The sequence below is a fragment of the Pseudophryne corroboree genome (assembly GCF_028390025.1).
Source record: "Pseudophryne corroboree isolate aPseCor3 chromosome 3 unlocalized genomic scaffold, aPseCor3.hap2 SUPER_3_unloc_20, whole genome shotgun sequence".
NCBI lineage: Eukaryota > Metazoa > Chordata > Amphibia > Anura > Myobatrachidae > Pseudophryne > Pseudophryne corroboree.
The window spans coordinates 239,471-257,670 of record NW_026967509.1 but is presented as its reverse complement, the minus strand read 5'-3'; the positions used below and the strand labels follow the sequence as shown (position 1 = coordinate 257,670).

Sequence of the window (18,200 nt, the reverse complement as noted above, 5' to 3'; positions counted from 1 at the left end):
ATCACCATCTTGTGTGCTTCAGCCTGCAGTTGAAGACTAAACTCCAGGTGTGTTCATTCCTGCACCTGTGACACAGCTTGCTGCTGCCAGTGCCTCATCACCTGCACTGTGAGTTGGTCTCCTGCTAATGCTCAGGTTTGCAATATCCATCTACTGCCTTAGTTCTTTGTTTTAAAACCCTGCTCTGGTTTTCAAACCAGAATCATTTCATTGACATTCATTCTGTTGTTTTATATTTCCGGATATGATTTCTCAAGTCACCTACCATTCATTGCCATAGACTATTTGTTATCATTCCAAGTGTTTTCTCATCTGATATATTATTTCTGCTGCATTTCTGTTTAAACTTATCTGCTAAATAAAATACCATTGCGCTCATGCGCAAGAACGTGATACAACCTCCTCGTCTCTTTCCTCCTACCTCCACTGACCCACTAGCGCCCCCTCCGGGGACACAGACCAAACACAATCTGACAGTAAGTCCAGGATCGATGGACTCGGATGGTGGACGGAGTGTGGGGTCAGAGGCCTTGCAAAATCTGGTCTCCCGTCTGGATGGTCAAGAGGTTGCGCAGCAGCAGATGCTTCACTTTCTACAAGGGATGTCCTCCCGATTGGATACACTGCAGCAGTCCCTGCCAAGTGTACTTTCACCTACTGTCACCCCAGCACCCGCCAGTGCTGTAAGTTCTTCTATGTCGGCTGCATCAGCTCCAGTGTCACGTCTGCACCTGCCCGTGCCGAGCAAATATGATGGCAGTCCTAAATTATGTCGCGGGTTTCTTAATCAGTGCGAAATACAGTTTGAGTTATTGCCACATAACTTTCCTACACCAAGGTCCAAGGTTGCCTACATCATTTCCTTACTCTCTGGATCTGCTCTGAATTGGGTGTCTCCTCTGTGGGAACGTGCTGACCCTCTGATCAATAACTACTCAGACTTCGTGTCAACCTTTAGACGGATCTTTGACGAGCCTGGTCGTGCAACATCAGCTTCGGCAGACCTGATCCAACTTCGTCAAGGTAACCGAACCATGGGACAATATGTCATCCAGTTCCAGACGTTGGCTGCAGAAGTCCAATGGAACAACCAAGCTCTGGTAGCAACCTTCTGGCACGGACTTTCGGATCGGATCAAGGACGAACTGGCAACCCGTGACATTCCTGTTCAACTGTCTGACTTGATCTCCCTGTGTATAAAGCTGGACTCTCGCATCCGCGAACGCAATAATGAACGCGCTCGGAGTGAGCCTCGCAGAGTAAGGTTCATACCTTCTGTACAGTTACAGCCTCCTTCTTCTGACGAGCCTATGCAGGTAAATAGGTCCCGCCTAACCCCTGAGGAGCGGGCAAGAAGAATACGAGAGAGGCTTTGCCTATACTGTGCTGCTGCGGGTCATCAAATTAACTCCTGCACGATGCGTTCGGGAAACGCCAGATCCTGACTTGTAAGGGAGGAGTCAAGTTAGGATCATTCAGTCAAGCTCCTTCTCAACAAGATCTCATTCTTCCAGTGACGTTAGAAACTTCCGTTGGGCTCCAGTCTGCGTCAGCATTAGTGGACTGCGGTGCGGCAGGAAATTTTATCACCCAAGCTGCGGTAAACAAATTTCGCTTGTCTACCTGTGAACTCTCTTATCCTGTATACATTACTGCTGTGGATGGTAGTAGAATCTCTAAAGGGAACATTTCACATCAGACTACCCCAGTGGTTCTGGGAGTTGGATTTCTCCATTCAGAAGTGATCAAGTTCCTGGTCATCCCTCAAGCCACCCAGGAGATTGTCTTGGGCATGCCTTGGCTCCAACTACATAACCCACAGTTCGACTGGACAACGTTGCAGCTTACCTCATGGAGTTCACACTGTCATCATTCCTGCTTAGCCCAAGTGTATCCCATCAAGTCTATTGAAGTAAAGTCACAGCTAACACTCCCAGCAGCTTATCAAGACTTCGCAGACGTCTTCTGTGAAAAGGCTGCTGACATCCTGCCGCCCCATAGGGAATGGGATTGTCCCATCGATCTCCTTCCTGGCAAGAAGCCACCTAGGGGGCGCACCTACCCTTTGTCTGTTCCTGAAACAGAGGCGATGAGTAATTACATCAGAGAGAATCTTCAGAAAGGATTCATCCGTCCGTCATCATCACCCGCTGGTGCAGGTTTCTTCTTCGTCAAAAAGAAGGATGGTGGATTACGTCCATGCATTGACTATCGGGGTCTCAATGACATTACCATCAAGAATAGTTATCCTCTACCACTTATTACTGAACTTTTTGATAGAGTTAAGGGGGCTCGCATCTTCACCAAGTTAGATCTCCGCGGTGCCTATAATCTCATCAGAATCCGAAGTGGTGACGAGTGGAAGACAGCCTTCAACACTCGAGATGGCCATTATGAATACCTGGTAATGCCATTTGGGTTAAGTAATGCTCCAGCAGTATTCCAACACTTCGTGAACGAGATCTTTCGTGATGTCCTGTATAAGTACCTTGTTGTTTACTTAGATGATATTCTTATCTTTTCTCAAGACCTTCCATCTCATCGTCTACAAGTCTGTGAAGTTCTCCGACGTCTTCGTGAGAACCGTCTCTACGGGAAATTATCTAAATGTACCTTCGAAGTTCCCTCTATACCCTTCCTGGGGTATATAATTTCCGGATCGGATCTTCAGATGGACCCGGCAAAATTGGAAGCCATTGCCAATTGGTCCATTCCAAACTCCCTCAAATCTATCCAGCGGTTCCTGGGTTTTGCCAACTATTATAGAAAGTTTATTCGAGGATTCTCCACTCTCATCGCTCCTATTACCAACCTGACTCGGAAAGGGGCAGATCATTCCAACTGGTCAGAAGAAGCCTTGGCAGCCTTCCGGAAGATCAAGCTAGCCTTTATGTCTGCTCCAGTGCTGTCACAGCCAGATGTCAACAGGCCGTTCGAGTTGGAGGTAGATGCCTCTACAGTTGGGGTTGGAGCTGTTCTCTCCCAGAAGGGATCTGATGGGAAAGTTCATCCTTGTGGATTCTTTTCTCGCAAGTTTCTTCCCGCAGAAGCTAACTACTCCGTGGGAGATCAAGAGTTACTAGCAATCAAACTGGCTCTCGAGGAATGGAGATATCTCCTAGAAGGGGCTAAACATCCGTTTAACATCTTCACGGATCATAAAAACCTGCTATATCTAAAAGCAGCTCAGTGCCTTAACCCTCGCCAGTCCAGGTGGGCTATGTTTTTCTCACGTTTTAATTTTAGGCTTCATTTCCGCCCAGGTTCACAGAATGTGAAAGCCGACGCATTATCCCGGTCCATGGAATCAGAAGAGGGAACATCTGACTCTGTGCCACATTCCATCCTGAGTCCCGTGGTTTTCGCTGTCTCTCAAGTCTCTCCAGCTCCACCTCCGGGTAAGACTTTTGTTTCCCCAGAACTCCGTCCCAAGTTGCTAGCTTGGGCCCACCAATCCAAGTTCACTGGTCATCCTGGTGTCCTGAAGACATTCAAGTTTCTTTCTGCGTCATATTGGTGGCCGAAGATGAAAGTGGACATCCAGGATTTCGTGGCATCCTGTCCGAAATGTGTGCAGCACAAGACTCCTCGTCAGTCTCCAGCAGGTCAGTTACAACCCTTATCTGTCCCTAATCGTCCTTGGTCTCACCTATCAATGGATTTTATCACTGATCTTCCACCTTCTCAGGGACATAACACTATTTGGGTTGTAGTGGACAGATTTTCCAAGATGGCTCACTTCGTTCCTCTCCAGGGTCTCCCTTCTGCCCCGAAACTTGCCCAGATCTTCCTACAGGAGATCTTCCGTTTACACGGTTTACCCTCCGAAATAATATCTGATCGGGGGGTACAGTTTGTAGCAAGGTTTTGGAGGGCCCTCTGTTCTGCCATGCAGATAAAATTGAAATTCTCGTCATCATACCATCCTCAGACGAATGGGCAGACAGAGAGAGTCAATCAAGAACTTGAGACTTTCCTAAGGTTATATGTGACATCCTCCCAGGATGATTGGTTCAATCTGCTCCCATGGGCCGAGTTTGCCCATAACTTTCGTTACCACACTACTACAGAAACGACACCATTCTTTGCAGTCTATGGGCAACATCCCCGAGTACCTGAATTCCAAGAACTCCCTCACATGGATGTTCCTGCTGCCACTACTGCTCTGACTCAGTTTTCCTCCATTTGGAAAAGAATTCATGTTTCCCTCAGAAAAGCCTCCAGTCGATACAAGATCTACGCCGACCGCAAGAGACGTGCGGTTCCCCATTTGAAACCGGGGGACAGGGTTTGGTTATCAACCCGCAACCTTCGTCTCAGGGTCCCATCCATGAAGTTTGCACCACGCTTCATTGGTCCTTACCCTATTGAGAGTGTCATCAACCCAGTGGCTTACAAGTTGAAATTACCACCTTCACTGCGTATTTCTAATGCCTTTCACATTTCTCTCCTCAGACCTCTAATCCTAAACCGCTTTCAGAATACTCTTCCAGTAGGTCCCAAGGTTCGAACTCAGCGGGGCGTGGAATTCGAGATCAACAAGATTCTGGACTCTCGTTGCCGGTATGGACGTCTCCAGTACCTGGTCGATTGGTTCGGTTATGGCCCAGAGGAGAGAAGCTGGGTGAATTCATCTGATGTCCATGCTCCTAGGTTGGTCCGTGTCTTCCACAGCTCTCATCCCTCCAAACCACGTGGGTGTTCGGTGTCCACCCCTAAAGGAGGGGGTACTGTCAGGAATCGACTTACCAGACTGGCATCCGTCCGCCGCTGCGGTCTCCGTCCTGGCTCCCTGCGGTCGCCTGTCGCCTATGCCCCTGCCATGGGACGTCATCAAGGTCCTGGGAGCACTCCTGAGCCAGCGGGCGTGTGCGCGCCGCGTCCCCGCTGGGCCGCGGCGTGGGCGCCGCCATGACAGTTTCCAAGCAGCTAGTATACTGCGGCCAATCCGGTGCGTGGCCGCACCCACTGTCCTTTTCTCCATCCAATCCCTGCACACCATGGGGTATATAGGAGGCTACAGTTTCACCTCACAGGCATCCTGGACTTTGTGTCATTCTGACAACCTGCATGAAAGGATCGGCTCCTGTTTCTCCTGAGTTCCTGGTTCTCTGCTAAGAACTTATACTCCTGGTGATTCTGCTTACTCCCGTGGAACTTCAAGGCTCAGCAATACCAGCAACCTGCATTGGGCTTCACACTCATCACCATCTTGTGTGCTTCAGCCTGCAGTTGAAGACTAAACTCCAGGTGTGTTCATTCCTGCACCTGTGACACAGCTTGCTGCTGCCAGTGCCTCATCACCTGCACTGTGAGTTGGTCTCCTGCTAATGCTCAGGTTTGCAATATCCATCTACTGCCTTAGTTCTTTGTTTTAAAACCCTGCTCTGGTTTTCAAACCAGAATCATTTCATTGACATTCATTCTGTTGTTTTATATTTCCGGATATGATTTCTCAAGTCACCTACCATTCATTGCCATAGACTATTTGTTATCATTCCAAGTGTTTTCTCATCTGATATATTATTTCTGCTGCATTTCTGTTTAAACTTATCTGCTAAATAAAATACCATTGCGCTCATGCGCAAGAACGTGATACAACCTCCTCGTCTCTTTCCTCCTACCTCCACTGACCCACTAGCGCCCCCTCCGGGGACACAGACCAAACACAATCTGACATCACCTCTCCAGTCATCACGAAGACACGTCCCCCGGTGTTATTGTATAATGTCCCATTCCCAGCAGTCACCTCTCCAGTCATCACCCAGACACGTTCCCTGGTGTTACTGTATAATGTCCCATTCCCAGCAGTCACCTCTCCAGTCATCACCCAGACACGTCCCCTGGTGTTACTGTACAATGCCCCATTCCCAGAAGTCACCTATCCAGTCATCACCCAGACACGTCCCCTGGTGTTACTGTATAATTCTCCATTCCCAGCAGTCACCTCTCCAGTCAGCAGCTGAATGATCTTATTGGTGAGTTCCAGGATCTTCTTGTCATTGTGTCTCTCATGTATTAGTGAGTGAGGTGGAGGCACTGGGATGGGGCTCTGGGTTCTACTCAGTCCTCCTGACACACGGGGATGGCTGCTGAGTATCTCACACTCATTGGATGTCTTCTTCACTACTGTGTAATCCTGTGTAATGGAGGAGACATCAAATATCAATATATACACTCCCAGACCCCCCTCACTTTCCCAGTCATGTCCCTGTATTATTATTATTATTACTATAAATATAAGTGACGTCACTGTGAAACTCCCAGATTCCCTCACCTCCCCAGTCATGTCCCTATATTATTATAGATAAAAGTGACATCACTGTGCCACTCCCAGATCACCTTTCCCCCGTCAAGTCCTTGCATTATTACTATAGATTTGTGAATTCACAGTGATGCTCACACCTCACCAGTCATGTTCTCGTATTATTACAAAAGATATAAGTGATGTCACAGTGACAATCCCAGATCATCTCACCTCCCCAGTCATGTCCCTGTATCATTACTAAAAATAAGTGATGTTACAGTTACGCTACCATATTCCCTCACCTCCACATGCATGTCCCTGTATTATTACTATAGATATAAGTGATGTTACTGCGACACTCCCAGATCCCCTCATCCTCCCCAGTCATGTCCCTGTATTATTACTATAGATATAAGTGATGTCACAGTGACAATCCCAGATCCCCTCACCTCCCCAGTCATGTCCCTGTATCATTACTAAAAATAAGTGATGTTACAGTTACGCTACCATATTCCCTCACCTCCCCATGCATGTCCCTGTATTATTACTATAGATATAAGTGATGTTACTGTGACACTCCCAGATCCCTTCATCCTCCCCAGTCATGTCCCTGTATTATTACTATATATATACACGTTAGGTTACTGTGACGCTCACAGATTCACTCACCTCCACAGTCATGACCCTTTATTATTACTATAGATATAAATGATGTCACTGTGACACTCCCAGATCCCCTCACCTCCCCAGTCATGTCCCTGTATTATTACTAGAAATATAAGGTCATAGTGATGATCCCAGATCCTCTCACCTCCCCAGTCATGTCCCTGTTTTATTACTATAGATAAAATAAGATTTTACTTACTGGTAAATCTATTTCTCGTAGTCTGTAGTGGATGCTGGGAACTTCGTAAGGACCATGGGGATAGACAGGCTCCGCCGGAGACATCAACACTTTAAGAAAGAATTTAGATTCTGGTGTGCACTGGCTCCTCCCTCTATGCCCCTCCTCCAGACCTCAGTTAGAGAAACTGTGCCCAGTAGAGCTGACAGTACAAGGAAATTATTTTGGTAATCCAGGGCAAGATTCATACCAGCCACACCAATCACACCGTATAACACGTGATAACAACCAGTTAACAGTATGACAAATAACAGAGCATCAGGTCAAACCCTGATGCAACCATAACTTAACCCTTATTGAAGCAATAACTATATGCAAGTTTTGTAGAAGAAGTCTGCACTTGGGACGGGCGCCAAGCATCCACTACGGACTACGAGATAGATTTACCAGTAAGTAAAATCTTATTTTCTCTAACGTCCTAGTGGATGCTGGGGACTCCCTAAGGACCATGGGGATTATACCAAAGCTCCCAAACGGGTGTGAGAGTGTGGATGGCTCTGCAGCACCGATTGAGCAAACACAAGGTCCTCCTCAGCCAGGGTATCAAACTTGTAGAACTTTGCAAAAGTGTTTGAACCTGACCAAGTAGCTGCTCGGCAAAGCTGTAATGCCGAGACCCCTCGGGCAGCCGCCCAAGAAGAGCCCACTTTCCTTGTGGAATGGGCCTTTACTGATTTTGGCAGCGGCAATCCAGCCGCAGAATGAGCCTGCTGAATCGTGTTACAGATCCAGCGAGCAATAGTTTGCTTTGAAGCAGGAGCACCAAGCTTGTTGGAAGCATACAGGATAAACAAAGACTCTGTTTTCCTGATCCTAGCCGTTCTGGCTACATAAACCTTCAAAGCCCTGACCACATCAAGTAACTCGGAATCCTCCAAGTCAGTAGTAGCCACAGGCACCACAATGGGTTGGTTTATATGAAAGGATGAAACCAATTTCGGTAGAAATTGTGGACGGGTCCGCAATTCTGCTCTATCCGCATGGAAAACCAGATAGGGGCTTTAATGTGACAAATCCGCCAACTCTGACACATGCCTAGCCGAACCCAAGGCCAATAGCATGACCAGCTTCCACGAGAGATATTTCAACTCCACCGTTTTGAGTGGTTCAAACCAGTGGGATTTCAGGAAACTCAACACCACGTTAAGATCCCAAGGTGCCACTGAAGGCACAAAAGGGGGCTGAATATGCAGCACTCCCTTTACAAACGTCTGAACTTCAGGTAGAGAAGCCAACTCTTTTTGAAAGAAAATGGATAGGGCCGAAATCTGGACCTTAATGGAACCCAATTTTAGGCCCAAATTCACTCCGGACTGTAGGAAGTGAAGGAAACGGCCCCGCTGGAATTCCTCCGTAGGAGCATTCCTGGCCTCACACCAAGCAACATATTTTCGCCATATACGGTGATAATGTTGAGCTGTCACGTCCTTCCTAGCCTTTATCAGCGTAGGAATGACCTCATCCGGAATGCCTTTCTCTGCTAGGATCCGGCGTTCAACCGCCATGCCGTCAAACGCAGCCGCGGTAAGTCTTGGAACAGACAGGGCCCCTGTTGCAACAAGTCCTGTCTTAGAGGAAGAGGCCACGGTCCTCTGTGAGCATTTCTTGCAGATCTGGATACCAAGTCCTTCGTGGCCAATCTGGAACAATGAGTATTGTTCTCACTCCTCTTTTTCTTATTATCCTCAGCACCTTGGGTATGAGAGGAAGAGGAGGAAATACATAAAACCGACTGGAACACCCACGGTGTCACCAGGGCGTCTACAGCTATTGCCTGAGGGTCTCTTGACATTGCGCAATACCGCTGTAGCTTTTTGTTGAGGCGGGATGCCATCATGTCCACCTGTGGCAGTTCCCACCGACTTGTAATCTGTGTGAAGACTTCCTGATGAAGTCCCCACTCTCCCGGGTGGAGGTCGTGTCTGCTGAGAAAGTCTGCTTCCCAGTTGTCCACTCCCGGAATGGACACTGCTGACAGTGCGCTTACGTGATTCTCCGCCCAGCGAAGAATCTTGGTGGCTTCCGCCATCGCCACTCTGCTCCTTGTGCCGCCTTGACAGTTTACATGAGCTACTGCGGTGATGTTGTCTGACTGAATCAGAACCGGTTGGTCACGAAGCAGGGTCTCCGCTTAACGTAGGGCGTTGTATATGGCCCTTAATTTCAGGATGTTAATGTGAAGGCAAGTCTCTTGACTTGACCATAGACCTTGGAAATTTCTTCCCTGTGTGACTGCACCCCAAACTCGGAGGCTGGCGTTCGTGCTCACCAGGACGCAGTCCTGAATGCCGAATCTGCGGCCCTCGAGAAGGTGAGCACTCTGCAGCCACCACAGGAGAGATACCCTGGCCCTGGGGGATAGGGTGATCAACTGATGAATCTGTGACCCGGACCACTTGTCCAGTAGGTCCCATTGGAAAGTCCTCGCATGGAACCTGCTGAAGGGAGTCATGAGTTTCTGGGCCTTCTCTATCTGAAGGTAAACCCATTTCTGGTCTGTATCCAGAATCATACCCAAGAAGGGCAGACGAGTTATAGGAACCAACTGTGACCTCGGGAAATTGAGAATCCAGCCATGTTGCTGTGACACCTTCAGCGAAAGTGACACGCTGTTCAACAACTGCTCTTTTGATCTCGCCCTTATTAGGAGATCGTCCAAGTATGGGACAACTGTGACTCCCTGCTTGCGTAGGAGCACCATTATTTACACCAATTACCCTGAAATTGGTCATGACAATCCTGTACCGCAATTTTCAGGTACACCTGATGGGGTGGATAAATGGGAACATGAAGGTATGCAGCATTTATGTTTAGATACAACATCAAATCCCCCCCTTCCAGGCTGGCGATGATCGCTCTGGGCGATTCCACTTTAAATTTGAACCTTTTCCCGTATAGGTTCAGAGATTTTAATTTTAAAAATAGGTCTGACCGAACCGTACGGTTTCGGGACTACAGCCAAGGTTGAGTAGGAATGACTTCATCCGGAATGCCTTTCTCGCCTTCCTTGTTGCAGGAGGGGTACCTTGAGCACCACCTGTTGGAGGTACAATGTGAATTGTATTTAATATTATCTCCCTTCCTGGGGAGAAGCCGGTAGGTCCGATAAGGAAAAACCGGCGAGGAGGCACCTTTCGAATCCCAGCTTGTAACCCTGAGAAACAATTTTTTTATTGCCCCGGGAACCACCTGTGAGTGAACTCAGATGTGGCTGAAGAGTCGAAGACGTGCTCCCACTGGGGCGGACTCCCTTACCGGAGCTTCAGCATCATGCGTTGGATGTAGTAGAGGCCGTGGAGGACTTCTGTTCCTGGGAACTAGCTGTGCCCTGTACCCTTACCTCTGGTAAGAAAGGACGCTCCTCGTACTTTCTTGTTATTCTGCGACTGAAAGAACTGCATTTGATAATGTCGTGCTTTCTTAGGCTGTGAGGGAATATAAGGCAAAAGATCAGAATTACCAGCTATAGCTGTGGAGACAAGGTCCGAGAGCCCTTCTCCACACAATTCCTCAGCCTTGTAAGGTAAACCTTCCATATGCCTCTTTTAGTCGACATCACCTGTCCATTGCATGTTCCACAGGACACTTCTACCAGAAATCGACATAGCGTTGACGCTAGAACCCAGTAGACTAATGTCTCTTTGGGCATGTTTTATATATATATATATATATATATATATATATATATATAAAAGTAATATATAATGCTATATTACTTTAACATCCATCCATCTACATTGTATACCTGTGGTGGGGTTTTTTTTCTTCATACTAGTTTAGCAGTCTGCTGACAGTGTCCACCAGGTCCGTTATATATACAGTATATTATATATATATAAACAGTACGGTAGGCCACGGCTGTACCTACCTCTGTGTCGTCAGTGCACTCATCGTCCATAAGTAATATATAATACTATACTATCCATCCATCTACATTGTATACCTGTGGTGGCTTTTAGTTGTGCGCATTAAAATATGGAGAACAAAAATGTGGAGGTTAAAAAAATAGGGAAAGATCAAGATCTACTTCCACCTCGTGCTGAAGCTGCTGCCACTAGTCATGGCCGAGACTATGAAATGCCATCAACGTCGTCTGCCAAGGCCGATGCCCAATGTCATAGTACAGAGCATGTAAAATACAAAACACAAAATATCAGTGAAAAAATGACCCAAAAATCAAAATTAAAAAGCGCCTGAGGAGAAGCGTAAACTTGCCAATATGCCATTTACGACACGGAGTGGCAAGGAACGGCTGAGGCCCTGGCCTATGTTCATGGCTAGTGGTTCAGCTTCACATGAGGATGGAAGCACTCATCCTCTCGCTAGAAAAAAAGAAAAGACTTAAGCTGGCAAAAGCACAGCAAAGAACTGTGCGTTCTTCGAAATCCCAAATCCCAAAGGAGAGTCCAATTGTTTCGGTTGCGATGCCTGACCTTCCCAACACTGGACGGGAAGAGCTTGCGCCTTCCACCATTTGCACGCCCCCTGCAAGTGTTGAAAGGAGCACCCGCAGTCCAGTTCCCGATAGTGAAATTGAAGATGTCAGTGTTGAAGTACACCAGGATGAGGATATGGGTGTTGCTGGCGCTGGGGAGGAAATTGACAAGGAGGATTCTGATGGTGAGGTGGTTTGTTTAAGTCAGGCACCCGGGGAGACACCTGTTGTCTGTGGGAGGAATATGGCCATTGACATGCCTGGTGAAAATATAAAAAAAAATCAGCTCTTCAGTGTGGAAGTATTTCAACAGAAATGCGGACAACTGGTGTCAAGCCGTGTGTTGCCTTTGTCAAGCTGTAATAAGTAGGGGTAAGGACGTTAACCACCTCGGAACATCCTCCCTTATACGTCACCTGCAGGGCATTCATAATAAGTCAGTAACAAGTTCAAAAACTTTGGGCGACAGCGGAAGCAGTCCACTAACCAGTAAATACCTTCCTCTTGTAACCAAGCTCGCGCAAACCACACCACCAACTCCCTCAGTGTCAATTTCCTCCTTACCCAGGAAAGCCAATAGTCCTGCAGGCCATGTCACTGGCAAGTCTGACGAGTCCTCCTGCCTGGGGTTCCTGCCTGGGGTTCCCCCGATGCATCCTTGAGTGTAACGCCTACTGCTGCTGGCGCTGCTGTTGTTGCTGCTGGGAGTCATCCCAGAGGGGAAGTCGGAAGACCACTTGTACTACTTCCAGTAAGCAATTGACTGTCCAACAGTCCTTTGCGAGAAAGATGAAATATCACAGCAGTCATCCTATTGCAAAGCGGATAACTGAGGCCTTGACAACTATGCTGGTGTTAGACGTGCATCCGGTATCCGCCGTTAGTTCACAGGGAACTAGACAATTGCTTGAGGTAGTGTGCCCCCGTTACCAAATACCATCTAGGTTCCACTTCTCTAGACAGGCGATACCGAGAATGTACACGGACGTCAGAAAAAGACTCACCAGTGTCCTAAAAAATGCAGTTGTACCCAATGTCCACTTAACCACGGACATGTGGACAAGTGGAGCAGGGCAGACTCAGGACTACATGACTGTGACAGCCCACTGGGTAGATGTATTGCCTCCCGCTGCAAGAACAGCAGCGGCGGCACCAGTAGCAGGATCTCGCAAACGCCAACTCGTTCCTAGGCAGGCTACGCTTTGTATCACCGCTTTCCAGAATACGCACACAGCGTATATGCTTCAGAGGATGGAGGAGCAGCAAAAGGCCATTCAAGCCTATACATCTGGCCACGATATAGGCAAAGGAGGTGGAATGCACCTGTCTCAAGCACAGTGGAGAATGATTTCAACGTTGTGCAAGGTTCTGCAACCCTTTGAACTTGCCACACGTAAAGTCAGTTCAGACACTGCCAGCCTGAGTCAGGTCATTGCCCTCATCAGGCTTTTGCAGAAGAAGCTGGAGGCATTGAAGGAGGAGCTAAAACAGAGCGATTCCGCTAGGCATGTGGGACTTGTGGATGGAGCCCTTCATTCGCTTAACCAGGATTCACGTGTGGTCAATCTGTTGAAATCAGAGCACTACATTTTGGCCACCGTGCTCGATCCTAGATTTAAAGCCTACCTTGGATCTCTCTTTCCGGCAGACACAAGTCTGCAGAGGTTCAAAGAACTGCTGGTGAGAAAATTGTCAAGTCAAGCGGAACGCGACCCGTCAACATCTCTTCCTTCACATTCTCACGCAACTGGGGCTGCGAGGAAAAGGCTACGAATTCCGAGCCCACCCGCTGGCGGTGATGCAGGGCAGTCTGGAGTGACTGCTGATGCTGACATCTGGTCCGGACTGAAGGACCTGCCAACGATTACTGACATGTCGTCTACTGTCACTGCATATGATTCTCTCACCATTGAAAGAATGGTGGAGGATTATATTAGTGACCGCATCCAAGTAGGCACGTCAGACAGTCCGTACGTATACTGGCAGGAAAAAGAGGCAATTTGGAGGCCCTTGCAGAAACTGGCTTTCTTCTACCTAAGTTGCCCTCCCTCCAGTGTGCACTCCGAAAGAGTGTTTAGTGCCGCCGCTCACCTTGTCAGCAATCGGCGTACGAGGTTACTTCCAGAAAATGTGGAGAAGATGATGTTCATTAAAATGAATTATAATCAATTCCTCCATGGAGACATTCACCAGCAGCAATTGCCTCCAGAAAGTACACAGGGATCTGAGATGGTGGATTCCAGTGGGGACGAATTAATAATCTGTGAGGAGGGGAATGTACACAGTGAAAGGGGTGATGAATCGGAGGATGATGATGAGGTGGACATCTTGCCTCCGTAGAGCCAGTTTGTGCAAGGAGAGATTGATTGCTTCTTTTTTGGTAGGGGCCCAAACCAACCAGTCATTTCAGTCACAGTCGTGTGGCAGACCCTGTCGCTGAAATGATGGGTTCGTTAAAGTGTGCATGTCCTGTTTTTACAACATAAGGGTGGGTGGGAGGGCCCAAGGACAATTCCATCTTGCACCTCTTTTTTCTTTCATTTTTCTTTGCGTCATGTGCTGTTTTTGGAGTATTTTTTGGAAGGGCCGTCCTGCGTGAGATGGGCCAGGTGTTTGTGTCGGCCACTAGGGTCGCTTAGCTTACTCACACAGCTACCTCATTGCGCCTCTTTTTTTCTTTGCGTTATCTGCTGTTTGGGGAGTATTTTTTGGAAGGGCCATCCTGCGTGACACTGCAGTGCCACTCCTAGATGGGCCAGGTGTTTGTGTCGGCCACTAGGGACGCTTAGCTTAGTCGTCACACAGCTACCTCATTGCGCCTCTTGTTTTCTTTGCGTCATGTGCTGTTTGGGGAGTATTTTTTTGAAGGGCCATCCTGCGTGACAATGCAGTGCCACTCCTAGATGGGCCAGGTGTTTGTGTCGGCCACTTGTGTCGCTTAGCTTAGCCATCCAGCGACCTCTGTGCAAATTTTAGGACCAAAAGTAATATTGTGAGGTGTGAGGTGTTCAGAATAGACTGGAAATGAGTGTAAATTATGGTTATTGAGGTTAATAATACTATGGGATCAAAATGACCCCTATATTCTATGATTTAAGCTGTTTTTTAGTTTTTTTTTAAAAAAACACCTGAATCCAAAACACAACCGAATCCGACAAAAAAAAAATCGGTGAGGTTTTGTCAAAACGCGTTCGAACCCAAAACCCGAAAAATTTCCGATGCACATCACTAATATATATATATATATATATATATATATATATATATATATATATATATATATACATACATACATACATACTAGGGTCAATACCATGGTATCCTTATCTAGGGTTCAAATCTCCGATGATAAGGTATCTGTCCACGCTGTTACAGCGCTATAAACCCATCCGAATCCAAAACACAACCGAATCCGACAAAAAAAAAATCGGTGAGGTTTTGCCAAAACGCGTTCGAACCCAAAACCCGAAAAATTTTCGGTGCACATCACTAATATTTATATATATATATATATATATATATATATATATATACATACATACATACATACATACTAGGGTCAATACCATGGTATCCTTATCTAGGGTTCAAATCTCCGATGATAAGGTATCTGTCCACGCTGTTACAGCGCTATAAACCCATGCCGACACAATCGCCGGTCTGAGTAGTGTACCAGAATGTGTGTAAATGGACTTCATAGTACTTTTACTGCAACCAATATGCAGGATCCCTGAGGATAGCTGTTAAGTCAGCGCTACCTTTTGGGTAAACGTGACAAAGCCTTGTCCACCCTAGGGGAAGATTCCCATCATATCCTGGCCCTAGTGGGGAAAGGATACTCCCTGAGAATTCTTTTTGGGAAGCTGCAGCTTCTTGTCTGGAGATTCCCGCTCTTTTTCTTCATGAGAGGAGGGAAATTGACCTCAGCTTTCTTCCCCTTAAACATGTGTACCCTCGTGTCAGGGACAGATGAGTCATCAGTGATATGCAAATCATCTTTTATTACAATAATCATATATTGAATACTTTTCTGCCAGTCTTGGCTGTAACTTTGCATTAACGTAGTTGACACTGGAGTCAGGCTCCGTGTCGATATCAGTGTCTATTAGTGTTCACTCTAGGAGTGAACTGGGGCAGGGCGCCGGACTCAGCGGGGGCACATGTGCGCGCGCGGCTTCGCCGCGCGCGCGACCGAAATGGGGGCGTGGCCACGCAAATTAGGGGGCGTGGTCACGCCTCCGTCATTTTAGGGGGCGGTGCGGCCCACAGACGCTACTATAGAGAGCGTCTGTGGCCGGCGACGTCACTGTTGGGGGCGTGCCCAGCACCTCCGTCGGTGCTGGGCTTCCCCCAGCCCTCTCCCAATGCGTAAATGGATGCCGCGCGCATGCGCACGGCATCTATACACGCCGGGAGGGCAGGGAGCGGGCGGCTGTTCTAGCAGGGCGCCGCAAAAGGGCAGGGCGGGTTTTGCCTGTTAAAAAACGGGCAGGGCGCGGCGCCCTGCTAAAACAGCCTAGAGGGAACACTAGTCTATTATTTTGGATAGTGAGCATTGAGAGACTCTGAAGTCCCTGCGACATAGGGACAGACATGGGTAGATTCCCTGTCTGTTCTCTAATCTTTTGTGCAATAAATTTACCTCAGCACTTAATTACACATATCCAAACAGGTGTCGGCGTTGTCAACGGAGACACCCTCTCACACACATATTTGCTCCATCTCCTTAGGAGAGCCTTTTACCTCAGACATGTCGGCACACATGTACCGACACACCACACACTCAGGGAATGCTCATCTGAAGACAGCTCCCCCACAAGGACCTTTGGAGAGACAGAGAGAGAGTATGCCAGCACACACCCCAGCGCTATATGACCCAGGAAAAAACACAGCAATTTAATGTTTACCCAGTAGCGCTGTTATTGTCTGCGCCGAATTATGTGCCCCCCTCTTCTTTAAAACCCTCTTTTCTACCGTGGTATAAGCAGGGGAGAGTCCGGGGAGCTTCCTCTCAGCGGTGCTGTGGAGAAAAACATGGCGCTGGTGAGTGCTGAGGGAGAAGCCCCGCCCCCTCGACGGCGGGCTTCTGTCCCACTTAAAGTGTAAAATTGGCGGGGGCTCATGCTTATATACAGTGTCCAGCTGTATATATGCTCCTTTTGCCAAATAAGAGGTTTATATTGCTGCCTAGGGCCCCCCCCCCCTGCGCCCTGCACCCTGCACCCTTACAGTGACCTGAATATGTGAGGTGTTTGGGAGCAATGGCGCACAGCTGCAGTGCTGTGCGTTACCTCAGTGAAGAACGGAGTCTTCTGCCGCCTGTGAAGTCTTCTTTGCTTCTAATACTCACCCGGCTTCTGTCTTCCGGCTCTGCGAGGGGGACGGTGGTGCGGCTCTGGGATCGGACGGCGAGGGTGAGATCCTGCGTACGATCCCTCTGGAGCTAATGGTGTACAGTAGCCTAAGAAGCAGGACCTAGCTTCAGTGAGTAGGGATGCTTCACTCCCCTCTGTCCCACGATGCAGGGAGTCTGTTGCCAGCAGATCTCCCTGAAAATAAAAAACCTAACAAAATACTTTCTTATAGCAAACTCAGGAGAGCTCACTGAAAAGCACCCAGCTCGTCTGGGCACAGTATCAAACTGAGGTGTGGAGGAGGGGCATAGAGGGAGGAGCCAGTGCACACTAGAACCTAAATTCTTTCTTAAAGTGCCCATGTCTCCTGCAGAGCCCATCTATCCCCATGGTCCTTACGGAGGCCCCAGCATCCACTAGGACGTTAGAGAAAAGTGATGTCACAGTGATGCTCCCAGAACTCACCTCCCCAGTCATGTCCCCGAGTTATTACTATAGATATAAGGTCACAGTGATGTTCCCATATCCTCTCACCTCCCCAGTCATGTCCCTGTACTATTACTATAGATATAAGTGACGTCACTGTGACACTCCCTGATCCTCTCACCTCCCCAGTCATGTCCCTGTATTATTACTATAGATGAGGTCACTGTGACGCTCCCAGATCCTCTCACCTCCCCAGTCATGTCCCTGAATTATTACTATAGATGAGGTCACTGTGACGCTCCCAGATCCACTCACCTGCCCAGTCAGCAGGTAGATGATCTCCAGGGTGATTTTTATTATCCTCTCAGTCCTGTGACTCATGTCTTTGTCCATCCTCGGTGAATCAGAGAGAATACAGAATATGTGATGTGTAATAAAGACTCTGTTCCTCACAGCTGGAGTTCCTGGAATAAATATAATACATAAAACATATTGCACATGTAACATAGTAAATATGGAATAGAGTGGTCATTAAGTCTCATATTTCCCCACAGCCATAGAGTCCTGGTCAGTGTCTCCGAGGTTCCTGTGACCCAGCTCCATAAGGCTGTACTGCATAGTGAACATATATATTGGTAGAGGCTCAATTAGCTTAGTGATATCATTCAGGTGCTCGAAAGGAAGGGGTATTTCTGAGCAAGAAAGAAAGGCAATTGGTTTCCCCCAGCACCCTGAATGATAACAGTAACCAGATATAAATTCCACATAATAATAGAATTCAGAGATCTTCGTTACACATATTTGCGCAAATGTGTGAATAAGCCCCAAACCGCG

The 18,200-nt window shown here is 47.8% G+C and overlaps 1 protein-coding gene across 1 annotated transcript in view; it reads right to left on the bottom strand.

Annotated features, from left to right (window-relative positions):
- LOC134983660 (uncharacterized) overlaps positions 1-17,822 on the bottom strand; it is a 211,576-nt gene extending 193,754 nt beyond the window's left edge. Inside the window, exons 1-2 of the mRNA XM_063949327.1 lie at positions 17,682-17,822; positions 5,948-6,139 (exon numbers count right to left, since the gene is read on the bottom strand). Coding sequence (XP_063805397.1) covers positions 5,948-6,139; positions 17,682-17,759 — 270 coding nt within the window. The 5' untranslated portion in view covers positions 17,760-17,822. The remainder of the gene's footprint in view (positions 1-5,947; positions 6,140-17,681) is intronic.
- Between the last annotated feature and the right edge of the window lie 378 nt (positions 17,823-18,200).